Here is a 13,541-nt window from a genome sequence, read left to right on the forward strand (position 1 = left end):
GTTAATGAAGGGTAAAGCAGTGCCAAGGATTTGAAAATCTTACACTTGTGGAGAAAAAATGAACAGAAAAAGTATCTAGTTGGAAGAAGAAAACGAGGCAGCTCAGCCTTATGGTGTGGGTAGTTAATGAAAATAAGGAACTATATCTTTGGGAGAAACACTGAAGACCCATTGACAGTCATCTGCAGTCATACTGCAGTCCTGACGTTGTCAAGTCATTGATAGATGTGCGTGAGAAGCTATGACCATGAGCCTTGGCAACCAAAGTGAGCTTACAGAACGATGAAGGTGGTGTTTGTATCCCCCAAAACATGAGTGTCTTCCTGGGGCCACAGGAAATTCTGAGTGTAAATTCTTTCCTGTTAGGGTGGTGAGGCACCGGAACAGGTTGTCCAGGGAGGTTGTGAATGCTTCATCTCTGGCAGTGTTCAGGGCCAGGTTTGACGAGGCCTTGGGTAATATGGTTTAGAGCGAGGTGTCCCTGCCCATGGCAGGGGGGTTGGAATTTGATGATCTTAAGGTCCTTTCCAACCCTAACTATTCTATGATTCTAAAAAGCAGGCGTTTTGGGGGCCATGGCACTCAACTAAGCTTGGGTAGCACACATGCAAATCCTGCCCTGTTAAATACTCATTGTTGCATTTTATGGAAGGAAGTGATATTTTAAAGCTGCAGGAGTGCAGGAGAAAGCTTTTAGGTGCACTGATTGAGCGTGATTTTCCGAGACACACACATGAGTCATGTTGCTCGTATAAACAGCCTCAGAGGGTTCATATTATCTGTTTTTCATATAAATGGTAAATCGGATCATGGATGCACTGGGACCAGCTCACAGCAGTAGTTACTTGCAAGTAGAAGCATTTACAGATCATGCACTTGGAGACCAATTTCAAAAGATATCTCCATATGCCAGAATGATATGAAATTTTACAGCCAAGTCATTAGGTAATTATATGTATGGAAATACTTCACACCTTACTAGATCAGCTTGAATCTACCCATTGGAAGAAAGCGAACTCTTGGATGCTTTACATCTAAGTGTTGAAATATCTCCTGAATTTAGAGTTGACTGCGTTCCCTTTTACCCTGTCATGCTTACAGCACAAGCACGACTTAGGATAGACCAACTAAATGGGTTAATTTGTTCTTAAGGAAATGGTTAATTGGTTCTTGCTTCAAGGAGGTTTGAAAGTCCTCTGTTTCCTATAATCTACAGTTTAATAAACTTGTCTGACTGTTTGGCTACTGGACTAAACCTCAGTAGGGAGAAAACTTGCAGGTTCCAGTGCAGCCGGTAAGCACAAATCAAGTTTGTTTTGTGTACATGTGGTTGCTTAGAGTGAGCTAAAGTTTTAGACACAGTTGTAAGTGCTCTAGAGACTTTCTCTTTAAGATGTTATATCCACCAGGACTTTAATAGTTGGGGGAGGGTTGGTTGCTCTCTGACCACATATCTGATTCACTATGGATTTTGTAACTTTGGTAGCAGTGACCTCATTTTGGCAAAATAATGTGTGTCATTTACTGAGCCTCTTGGTGCTTTAGCAGTCACAAGATTATTAGGGTTATAACCCAAGTAATTTATGGAAAGGAGAAGACTCTTAAATATCCTTTTATTTTCTTGGAAAGGCTCATTTTATTGAACACATATTTTAGCTCTGAGTGAGAATGAGAGATCCTCAGCAAAGCACCCAGCGGGAATTGTGCTGTCCAGTGTGTTGAAAAGGTGAATTGTAATGTATGGGTGTCTAGACATTTCCTCTTGTTGCTGTCAACAGCCCAGTTGGCTGTATTTTTTTTTTCCAGTGAATAGGAGCATTGATTTTCCTCTCTCTTTGGCCAGAGCTTTCATTTTACATATCTCTCCCCTTCTGTGTCTCTTTCTCTCTCCCTCCCTCTTTCTTCTTTCTCTCTTCCTCTATTTGTGAGAGGGAAGACTTTAAGAGCTGACAGCGGGCTTTCTAACTCAGAATGATTCATGTAAGACACCTGAAAGGCAAGCTCTGCACCAGCATCACTGCAAGAAAGGTAGGGCTTTGGGGCTAAACAGTCTGTAAAACTCTGAGCAAAGCATACAGAACATGAGATAAATCGATTAAGTGTGTGGATCTGTCAAAGACGCAGAGAAAAGTTTGGGAGACAAGGAGTTTTTCAGCTCTGTTGTTCAGGCTGCTCTTTCAAATTAAAACTTGAATGTATTTTCCATAAGTAGGGGTGGGGGGGAAAGGTGCCCCTCTGTAGCCTTGAATAATGGATGTAATGAGGAGCGTTTTTCCCGTGGATGGTAAACTATAATTTATCCCTGTTGTGCTTCACAGACCTGCGTGCATGTGTAAATGTGCAATTCCCTTTCCTCCCCCCCCCCCCATTATTTTCTATTACACTTTCTGAAAGTTCTCCTTATCCAGCTGTTATTTATATTCGCTTCCTGAATGCGAATCTGACCTAGTAATTCCGAGTGATTTTGCATGTGACACACGAGCTCCCGCACACACCTCAGATGTTTCAATCATGCACTTCAAGCTATATGTATGTTTGTAGGAATCACGCTCTTAATAAAAACCCCCTTACAACCCAAAGCAGTTGTTTTGGCAGAGGAGTGACAGCGCTGTGATAGATGGGCCCGATAGTTGTGTGTGTTGCGTGTGCTTGCTCGGAGTTAGTAGGAAAGAGGAGGGAGAGAGCAAGCGAAAGGGGGGAGAAAAAAAGAGACAGGGAAGGAGAGAGCGGGAGGGAGAGAGATTGAGAGAGCGAGAGAGAGAGGCAGACTTGGCAAACGGAATCTTATGGGTATACTGAAACAGCAGATCAGAATTGTGAAACCAGAGCCAGGGCTGAAATGTGATGCTTTTTTGCTCTTTTGTGCTTGTTGTGGTTCTCATCTTCCCATTTAGAAGGCTGCATACCATCCAACAGAATATTTTGATCACAGATTGAACAATGCAGCAATCAAGCCTGATAAGCCACCTGGAAGTTTTGCTTGAGATGATTTCTAGTGGGTTTACTGATCCCTGTGAGCATCATGACTGCCTTTAGCATTGTGGAGGAGGACTCGAGTTTCTTATGAGGGCCCCACTTGGAAAAGCAGGCTGTGCAGATTCAAGCCTCCGGTTCTGTTCATGCTGTTCAAAAGCCTTTCCTCACCCTTGCTGATTTGTTTTTATGATTTACATACACTCCTGTGGAGATTTACAGAATGGATTGTCTGTGCATTGTCACGACCAAGGTAGGACTGGAAACATTGCTGTTATGTGTGTATATTTCTCTGATATTTTTCTGTTCCTGTAATTAAATAGATTGAGCATGTACTGTGTCAGGTTGCAAGATAAAGTGATAAATAAGCTTTGCTACAATGAGCGTTTTGTTCTCTTTTTTTCTGTAGATTATGCAGTTTGTTTCTATATCACTTCCTAAATGATATGTAATTTACTTATTTATACTGGCAAAAGGGATGATTTCATATTTTATCTTATCCTATGCTCGTGTCTATTAATATCTCCAGCTACTAGAGCACTTTCAAATGCATGCCATAATGCACATATTTTCTCAACTTATCAGTTTATTCTGTCCAGTAAAGAATAAAAAAAAATAAAGGGGGGGCATTATATGGGTCCTAGGACTTTAAAGAGGCCAATCAGATGTAGTTTAGATAGTCATGATGTTTCTGATTGGAGAGATGCAAGTTTCTTGTGGCTTATTGTGGCTTTTTTGGGGGGGGGGGGGGAACATAGCTTACTTTGCATCTCCAGGCCTGAAAAATAAAAATGCCTTGGTCCCAATTCAGCACTCTTATGCTGGTGTTGGATCCATCCTGACTGTTTGGGAATGGTCCTTCCAAATAATCCCTTCTAAACTTGCATATAAGCATTTTTTTTTTATCTACAACAACAGTGTCAGGCTGAAGACTTAAGGGCTAAGGACTATTCCCAACTTTAAGGTCTGAGCTGAAGGATTCTTGGAGATGTCCTCAAACTTAGCAAACTAACTTCGTATTAAATGACAGTGAGCTCCCTTTCTGTTCCTACAGGTCAGGCAGCGCATGTTTGTAGCTGCATTTGCACGTGGTGATAGTATTAGTAAGGAGCAGTTGCCAGGGGAAGCCCAGACATTGGGGTTCAGCACAGTTGCTCCCTGTTCTGCTTCATTTTTGATGAATTTTATCAATTGCATAGGACTTGCAAAGTGTATGGGGTTGCCAGATCACTTGATGGCTGTGCATATGGGAAGGCAAACCAATGGTTAACACTACTGTTGTCATTGCTGTCATTTTTTGTGTCATGGCCATGCAAAATGGGGACCTTCATCTGTGACACAGATAAGGGCAGGAGGAGACACACCAAGCACCCATGGGGAGCACTGAGGGGTGGCAGGTGCCTGCCACAGAGAGCAGGGAGCTTGGTGGAGCTGTAGAAACAGATGCGAGCTGTCATTCCCATCTTGCTGGTGGAGAAACCCATATGGGGAAAGAACAGGAGGTGAATGAGGCCACAGAAGGAGTGTATGCTCCTGTGGCCTCATTCACCTCCTGTTGTTTCCAACTCCTTCTGGCTCCCACAAGCTGTACTCAACCTGAGATTACATCATCAAGTTGCCTGGGGGTGCCCATTGACGCACACTGGTGAAAAGTGCCCAGCACCACTGAACAAAGGTTGGATCCAACATCATGCTAAACATCCAATTTACACTCCAAGACATTGCTTTCCAATTGTAAATAAGCAGGAATGTGGGGAAAAAAGAGTGGTGATTCGTCCTACTTCTTGGTGTTCAGTGGTGCAGTGAGGACCTGCAATCACAACCATCCTTGGCAAAAGTTTGGCAAGGAGGTGTACAGTAACTGGATTTGGAGAGTGTAGTTAGTCTCCTTTTAGGATGGTATAATTGGGTGAAGAACATGGCCCAGTGCCTTTTTTTTATGTATCAAAAACCACCACTTTTTTTGTTTTATGAATTGGTGATGAAAGTTTCCACTGAACATTTCCCCAGGGCCTTCTGGGCAATAACAAATGTAGACTTACCATCATCTCACTACTGATCTTGCTTTGGGCAGAGCTTCCAACACCATCTACACCAATATTTTTCCTCCCAGCTTTTCTGTCTCTAGAATCTGCCACTAAATGGCTGAAATGATCTGAAAGCCAAACATATGAGCCTCAAATATTCAGCTTCAGAAATTCAGTCTTTGCTGCCAACTTTTATGTTGGAATGAGATAGGATTGTGAACTGTGTGTGATCTGCAATTGGATGCATGTAGGAACACTATATTATCATACATAATTGAGCTGAATAATGGCAAAAACCTAGTTTCAGGGTACTTTCATATTACAAAGTCTTGAAACCAAATAAATTACAGTTGATTTCCTTATCTTGTTTGGTGCCATATTTAAAAGCTGAACCAGTGTCATTGTATTATACTGATCCATAATCTGCTCTTATGTGTCTTATTGTGTACTGGAGTAAGTCTGCTTCTCTCCTCCAAAGTTTTTATGGCCTGTGTTTATGGCAATCTTCAGCGATATAATAAGAGCAGACATTTTTCAGACCATTTGAGGTTTAAAAACAATAATTTCAAGAAGTATGAAGTTCTACAGAGCAACAGTCTGGTCATTTTTGGCCTCGGATCAGTTAATTATCCTTATTTGAATATCCTGTTTTTGATTTGTGCAAATAATTGCCATTCTCATTCTTGGAAAAGTGGATCTTAATGTCAAGATGGAGTAAATACATCAGCTTTATTCATCAGATCTTATAAGTAATAAAAAAGGAGTGATAGATAAATGCTGCTTAAATTGCAAAAGATGAACCCTGTTAAAAAAGTTGACATTATTAACACATGGTCGTTAATTTCAGTCTGGAATTTTCAGTATTTCCAGTCTACAGAAAATGTCATAAATGTGCTGGAGTGAATATGTCCTTGTAGATTATGTGCAATGAATCTAAAGATCCTGCTTTGAACTCTATATGGTGAAAGACGCCATCTAATAAAATTAATTTCTGATGTACCTTGCCAGACCTTAAATCCTATTGACATTATATTTTCAGCCAAAATGTAAGATATGTTTAAGATAGATTTAAGATCTGTACAAGTTAGTACAGTTTCTTCCTCTCCTTTTTTATTTCCTTCATGTTCCCATGCATTTCTGAACCCAGGACTTAGGAAATGCTGAATCCGTCAAGGACAACTTCTTATGGTCTCCTAGTTTATTTTAATTGATCATGTTCCCAGCATAGTTTCCTTCTTTTATTGTTGCATAAAGCACATTAATTAGTGGTATTATTTTATCATTAGGAAGAATTCAGTATTAATGACAGCTTAGAACAAGACTTCATCCCAACAGGAACACCAAGAGTTTTTGGGAAGAACATTCTCACTGTGCCTCCCAGCAGTCAGAGGCAGCATGCTGTCCTCTCCCCTAGCTATCATCCAACCTTCTGCCTTTCATAGAATAGTGAATACAACAGTAGCTGCCTCTGGTGAAAAAGAGAATAGATAGCTCTGTGTTGCTTGACAAGACTTACTATAACAGGGGCTGCTTCACTGAACCCCCCAGTACTTGGTGTCAGACAATCCCACAAGTGGGCACCCAGTCGTCTGTCACAAGGAGGACTAGCTAAAGATCTTTTCCTAGGATAGAGATTTTAAAACTTCTTGGGAAATGTAGTCTAATATTTTATTATCCTTAATATCATTAATGCCCCTGAGAATTGTTAATGTCAGTTGCTACTGTGGTCACCTCTTGTTTTGTTTGGGAGCTGTGTTTTCAGGTTGGCTTAAAATCCCAGATTTTATCACCTGAAAGCTTCTGTGTTTTGAGAAGAGATTGCAAAGGTATACACAAAGACCAGAAACCAAGTAAGATAACCTGAATTTATTCACAAAACCTAAACCACTTCCTCTTTGTTGCCTGACTCCCATGTTCGTAGCGCTGGGCACTGGGCATCAGTATATTTCCAGCAACCCAGAGAATTGGCCACCTTCAGACCCAGGGAGAATGCCCACCTTGAACCTGTCGGTTTTATTAGCTACAAGAATAAATTTCCATCATCAAAATGTTGAATATTCTGCAACAACTACTCCTTCTTGGGGGTTCTTGTTACCAGCTTCCACTTAACTCTATGGTGGTTTAAACTAAATCACTCACTGCACAGGTTCCAGGTTTTATTCAGTTGTCACTGACCTCTGTGGGAGCACACAGTTAAATGAAAATGTGATTATTCATATGAATGGATAAAAGATCTTGTATATTTGGGGGTTTTGATTGGTTTTGGTGTTTTTTTTTTTAGAGTTCATGAAAATCTCAGTTGATTCCACTAGTGAAGAAGTTTGGTGTTTTGCTTTGTTCTTTTAATTCTGTGTTAGTCTAATTTGGCATGTTCACAATATCTCTCTCTTCATGGCTGTCTGTCCAGCACCTTTTCTAAGGATTGTGTTTAATTGTTTAAAAGAGTGAAATAAAGATGGAAGGAAAAAAACTGTTTTGTAATGGTGCTGGGAAGCAGGGCGGCATGCTTGCTTATGTTGTTAACCCAAACCAAGGCTGAATATGTACATTTCTGACTAGCAAGGTTGCCAGGAGCCAGCAACATCTGTCTGTCCTATTTTCTTCTGCTCATCCAGCAATATGTTTGGAACAGGGGACACCAATGTGTGCACTTAAGGCAAAACTCTGATAGATGTGAAAGCAGAAGTCTCAGTATGTGCAATGATTGTGGAAAATAAGCATCCACTGCATCAAGTACAGGACCAAGATCTGTCTTAGACTCTGGCTGAAGTATGACTTTTCTGTAGGTCTCTTCCATTCTATGCACTCATCACCCCACTTTGCAGCATGAAGAATAAAGCAGAGAAGAGCTCTACAATATGCACCGTGTCTTCTTGTTAGTGTTAGCTTTCCTTTCCCCAAGTCCCAACATGGAAGACAAGGCAAAATTCAGAGCTCATCTCCTTGGTAGCATCACTGTGAATCTGAGAGAGGGGTTGCTGTGGCTTGACTTTGACTTTGAAACGACCAGTGTACATCAAGTATATCAATATAAATCAGTGTGCCATGCTTAGGAATGATAGGAGCAGGTCTTGTGTCTCATTAGAATACTGTGGATTCTCCAAGTGAGGGGGAAACACTCATTCAGCATTTATCCAACACAGTTGATTTAAAGGGTGTTTTTAGAACTTGGCTGAAGAGTGGAAAAATGTGCAGGTGGCACCACTGGAATGACCTCACTGTTCCAGCCTCTCTGATTTAGAGCAGCAGTAAAACCAAGTCCCAAGATGCTCTCAGAAGGGCAGAGTGGTAAATCAGATCAGGTCACCTGCTGGAGGTGGAGGGCAGGTTCACACATTATATGCCAGCTGTTGGTCTCACCTTGCAGGGGTGGTTAGGTTGAGTTATTGATTCTGGTGGCTTAATGCCAATGTAAATAACTAACACTTAGACTATTTATTTATGAAGTGCTTTTATAATAGGCCTTACTGGAGAAAATAGGCCTGTTTACCTCCTTCCCCCAATTATAATGTGTTAATCTGAAAAACCCCAATATAGAGGTTTGCAAAGGTACATACTTGAAGAATGAGGTTCAATTTATTTCATGGGCCTTCTTACAAGATCATCTGTATGTGCCTAAAAGGCTGTAGAGTCAGTCCCCAGGTTAGGAAATTATAAAGCTAGGTATGAATATTGAGCTTGAACCAGTGCCTCAGGTGTTGTATACTCGTATAATCTTACAAAACCCATCAGAGCTGTAAGTAGCTGCACTACACGAGGATCTGATTTAAATTTAGCTGTATATGAAACAAAAAAAATAACCATATTTCCATGTGCCCATGTATTGTTAATAGATTTGGACAACATTTGTTGTTTTTTCCTTTCAAGACTTCAGGCTTTGAATCATTACAGTTTGAAATCGTAAACTGCCTGGCTAAGATTTTTGTGTTGAATTTCCTGGCTATAACAAACTCAAAACAAAGGGAACGTAATGATTTCCCCCCTAGAGATTCACATTTAGCTAAAATTAAAATCTTTTTCTATAGTCATTATTAGGTGTTGATGAGCACTTCAAACTGTGGTGTTTTCCTGCCAGTCCCTGAAAGTGGGGTAGAGCTGAATTCGTGCAATTTACATGTAATTTAGTAAACTCCATTCTGAAGTGGTACTTGAGGACAGCTTTGATGACTATGGGTGTGCTGCTGGCTAAACTGCACAGTCTTAGAAGAGAGGGAAGCTCCTTTTCAATGATCTTAGCTGGAGAATATGCCCATAGATGTTTGACACATGGGGAGTATATTTGAGTATTTATTTCAGATCTTTATTTCCCAATGTTAAATTTTGGAACAATTATTACAAGCTTCTAGCTTTTGGATTTCAAAATATGAACGTAAACTGATGAGATACATGTTGTCTTTTCCAGAAAAAAACCCAACACTTTTTGGGGGAGAGTCTCAAGAAAATTACACAGAACAAACCAATGTGCATTGCATATGTAATGTCTTGTAATTATATCTTGTCAAAAGCTCAACTTTTTTCTCCTTTATTCTTTAGAAATATGGTAATTGTCCCTTTTCCCTTGTAGTTAATTATAAATTTCGGGAAGAATTAAGTCTGTTAAATCTCTTCTTCCCTGTCTTCCCCCTCCCTTGGTCTCTATGGCAATAGCAGGAATAGAAAAGAATTACTCTGATCTCTATTTCTGAGTGACATTTCGTTTCTTCCAAGCATTGACCCTGTTTAGTTCAACTGAAATTTTCAATCTATTTCGTTAGATTCTAATTTGCTGATTTTAGGGAGTTGTCTTTATTTAGGCTGGTTTTAACTGTGAAAGGAGAATGGTGATTTGTTTCATAAATCTATGAATAGCTCTATAAATGGAGAAGAGAAAATGTTCAATTAACTGCTCAGGCAGATATCGTTGGGGCTTAATACTAGTGCACAGCAGTGGAGAGCTGCAGATATGAGGAAAGGTGGAAGATACTGAGCAAGAAAAAGAAAACAAAAGCCTGATCCTTGCTCAATTAATAATAATGCTGCCTGATGATAGCAGAGTTATACATCCTTAGCATCCCTTCTCTAATATTCAGAGGGCCTGGGTGGAGGTGGGAAGATAATTTCCTAGTGCCAAGATGAGCTGCATTTTTATGCATTTCAAGTAGCAGAAGCTGACAAAATAGACTCTTTGCAATGTCCAATAGGCCACTAAAAGCAGAAAAGTTGTGTCTCCTGGCACGCATCTTCAACGTAATCATGTATTTCTTTGGTGTTTTAATCTGCCTGTTACTAATATGCAAATTTTCTTCTCTCTCTGTTAACCTGATGCAAGTCTGAAAAAGTAAAAGGATGTGTGCAGTCAAGGAGAAGGGGATGTTTTTTTATGAGTGAATCATTAGGTCAGGGGTCTGGCCTACTATATGATTATATTTTACACAGTCTGAGACCTCTGTTGAGACCTCTGTTGAGACCTCTAGTTGAAATCTACAATTTCCATATCTCCAGGGAATTGTCTGCATCAGAGAAGATAATTTGCAAGGATGTGTGGGAGCAGCTAAATATGTTCCTTTGCGTTTGTCTTCAGCCAAATCTTTTGCTACCGGAGACCTCACTCAAGCACTTGCATATAATTTGCAAATCCTATTCTTGGCCATTCTAGTGGATACAAAGAGAATCCCACCTGTGGCTGCTTTTGACTCTGACCACCAATATCTTCTCTGAGAAAGAATACCAAATCAGATCTTAGAGTGTTGCAGTTCAGTGAGCCCTGATGCTTTAGTAGAAGAAATGTTCCTAAATATCCCTCCTGGATTTTGTTACATCTTCCTGCATAGCTAAGATTTGCCTCCAAATGTGTCTCCAGCCAGAATCACATTAGGCAATATTTGGCCATCAGAATTTGATATTGATGATATATATATGCATATAATCTCACCCTCCCTATGAGAAAGTGGCAATACATTATACATACTTGCTCTTCAAGTCCTCCAAACAACCTTAGCAGTTACTATAGTTGATCACACAACACAAAAGAGGAATTCTGCCTTCAAATCTTAACCAGAGCTTGCTGATGTTCACCTGTATCTCTGTCACCTGAGAGCTCTCTTGTGCAGTGCCACAAAGCTCTCCCCTTCCAATTCAGTGTTCAATATTTCAGTTTCAATATTGCATTGGGACTGATGCCACCACCCTGCATTATATTAATGTATCTGCAAGATACATTATACTGATGTTCCTAAACAGTGTTAACAGCAGTCACTTATTTTAACATCTGACTGAGAAAAGCATGTAGGAAGGAAGCTAGCTTAAATATTTTATGCTGGGAAGGTAGATATTGTACATAGACTCTGAAGGGCTTGCAGCCTTGGTTTTGTCTTCTGAAATTGATGCTTTTCTGTGTCCTGGTTACTTATGGGGTCTGCATTTCTGGATGCTTGATAAACCTATTTGATTAGAGATTACATGTAACAGGGCCTCCAGAAAAGGGGTTGCACTGCCTCTGACTAGAAGTTTTTCATCTCTGTCTGACTTTGGTCATCGCTTCATTGCTTCCTGACTGTATTATTGCTATGCAATTTATCAACCCAGAAAAAAAGCTGTGATTGATGTGAATGCAGCAATGAGAATGGCATTATTCTTTTGTGTCCTAAGGTCTCGCTATACAAAAATTACAAAACCTGTAGATCTTGTTGCATATTTTGAAGTCTCAGATCACATGAAGCTGTGATAAAGCCTACGCCTGGATAGCTGTGTCTATCGCTACATTGGAGCTGTCTCAGGGGTGAAGCTTAGTGCAGGAGGCTGGGTATCCTCAAGACAGGCAGTAAAACAAGATTGTGGAAATCACTCATTCATAAGCTATGGAGAAGCAGCCTGTTTCCGTTTCAGACTTTTACTGGAACATATTCTCCCAAACAGCAAAACAAGATGTATTCTTTTTGCATATAAATATTAGTAAACGTCAAAAGCAGACTAAAGGTAATTCTGTCCTCCCTTGAAGGCTGTCTGAAGAAAGATGGTTTCAAGGGATGGATTTTTATCACTTTTCAGTTTTTTACTTTTCAGTGTAGTGGTGGACCAGAATCTTTACTCCATATGCTCACCAAACTCCTAAAATGGGGAAAATGTTAGCAGTAATAATGAAATGCAATTAATTCCTTCTACAGCCCACAAATAATCCTGAACATAGTTATTCCTACATTTACTTGTATTGCCTATGCTTGCAGAATACTTTATGTGCTGTTGAGCTTTGGCGTTATTTTTTGTTCAGTTGGTGGCTCTAGTTGTGACATGTTGGAGCTTTTGACTGATTTAAAAACAAAAATAATTGACCACTTTTAGGAGAAAAGCATTGCCAGCAACTGATGCACAGCCTTATTTCTTAGAACTATTTTAGCTAGGTAAAAGTGTAAGGTGTGAAAGGTATGAAAAGCATTGTTTTTAGCACAGTAATACAAAAAGTAATGATATTTTCAAGTAAGAAATCAGTAACAATATAAACAAACACAACAACCTCATAGCAGCCTTCCAGTATCTGAAGGAGGCCTATAGGGATGCTGGGGAGGGACTCTTCATTAGGGACTGTAGTGATAGGACAAGGGGTAAGGTGTCAAAACTTAAACAGGGGAAGTTTAGATTGGATATAAAGAAGAAGTTCTTTACTGTAAGGGTGGTGAGGCACTGGAATGAGTTGGCCAGGAAGGTTGTGAATGCTCCATCCCTGGCAGTGTTCAAGGCCAGGTTGGACGAAGCCTTGGGAGGTATGGTTTAGTGTGAGGTGTCCCTGCCCATGGCGGGGGGGTTGGAACTTGATGACCTTAAGGTCCTTTCCAACCCTTTCTATGATTCTAACCCCAAATCCCTCAAAAGCTGTAAAACAGTGTTCAGTCATAGTGCTTGAACTACATGTATTTCTAAAACAATGCCAGTTCAATATTATCAGCACAGTAACCCAAATTTCCATCTGTGAAAGGCCAAACTCTTCAGGTCACCCTACAGACCAGATCCACGATCGGCCCTGCCCTGGTGAGAAACTGAGATCTCTGGAGAACTGCTGCCAATGAGCAATTCCCAGTTACCTCTGTCTCTCTGGTCTTTGAATATCCACATGTGTCATGGGCCTTGGGAGAATTTTGTTACGAATCTCAAAGTCAGGAATACTTGCAGAGAATTAGTGCCTCCTGCTGTGAGATCTGGAGTTTTTATTTTGTAGATTTATCCTTTTTAAGAGTGTTAGGAGTCCTTCTGAGGAATCTCCTACCAACCAGGTTACACATGGTTTCCTGAGTTTGTAGGATCAGCCTTTTCAGTTAGAATAAAGTTTCCTGTCTAAAGCAAATTGTTAACATTCTTGCTTTTATCTTTCTTGGATTAAAGACTGAAGATGCACCATTATTAAAGAAAAGAACAAATAATTAGCAATAATTCATGCAGCCTTTTGATCAAAATGCATTAATACTTTTATTACTTTGATAGGATTACATAGTTTGCTGTTGCATTCATTCATCCCTTCCTTACATGAGATAACACACACCCGCAGGATACCGCTGCCATGATAGCAGTGAC

General features: G+C 40.2%; 2 protein-coding genes across 21 annotated transcripts in view; one reads left to right on the forward strand and one right to left on the reverse strand.

Annotated features, from left to right (window-relative positions):
- Positions 1 to 13,541, reverse strand: part of TMEM126A (transmembrane protein 126A) — a 187,755-nt gene that overhangs the window by 158,498 nt on the left and 15,716 nt on the right. The window lies entirely within an intron of this gene.
- Positions 1 to 13,541, forward strand: part of DLG2 (discs large MAGUK scaffold protein 2) — a 1,002,605-nt gene that overhangs the window by 150,885 nt on the left and 838,179 nt on the right. For 2 of the 20 annotated variants that reach the window (XM_061343360.1, XM_061343359.1), the window contains exon 1: positions 2,664 to 3,226. The exons of 16 other annotated variants lie outside the window; for them this stretch is intronic. In XM_061343360.1, the coding sequence (XP_061199344.1) occupies positions 3,197 to 3,226 (30 nt within the window). In that variant the 5' untranslated portion in view covers positions 2,664 to 3,196. Of the gene's footprint in view, positions 1 to 1,929; positions 2,029 to 2,663; positions 3,227 to 13,541 lie in introns of those variants that run through there. 2 more of the 20 variants (XM_061343354.1, XM_061343364.1) reach the window with 2 other exon arrangements.

Source organism: Neopsephotus bourkii, unplaced genomic scaffold, assembly GCF_033783945.1.
Source record: "Neopsephotus bourkii isolate Nb327-2 ecotype Australia unplaced genomic scaffold, CSIRO-AGI_Nbou_v1 NB_1825, whole genome shotgun sequence".
In the NCBI taxonomy this organism is placed as follows: domain Eukaryota; kingdom Metazoa; phylum Chordata; class Aves; order Psittaciformes; family Psittacidae; genus Neopsephotus; species Neopsephotus bourkii.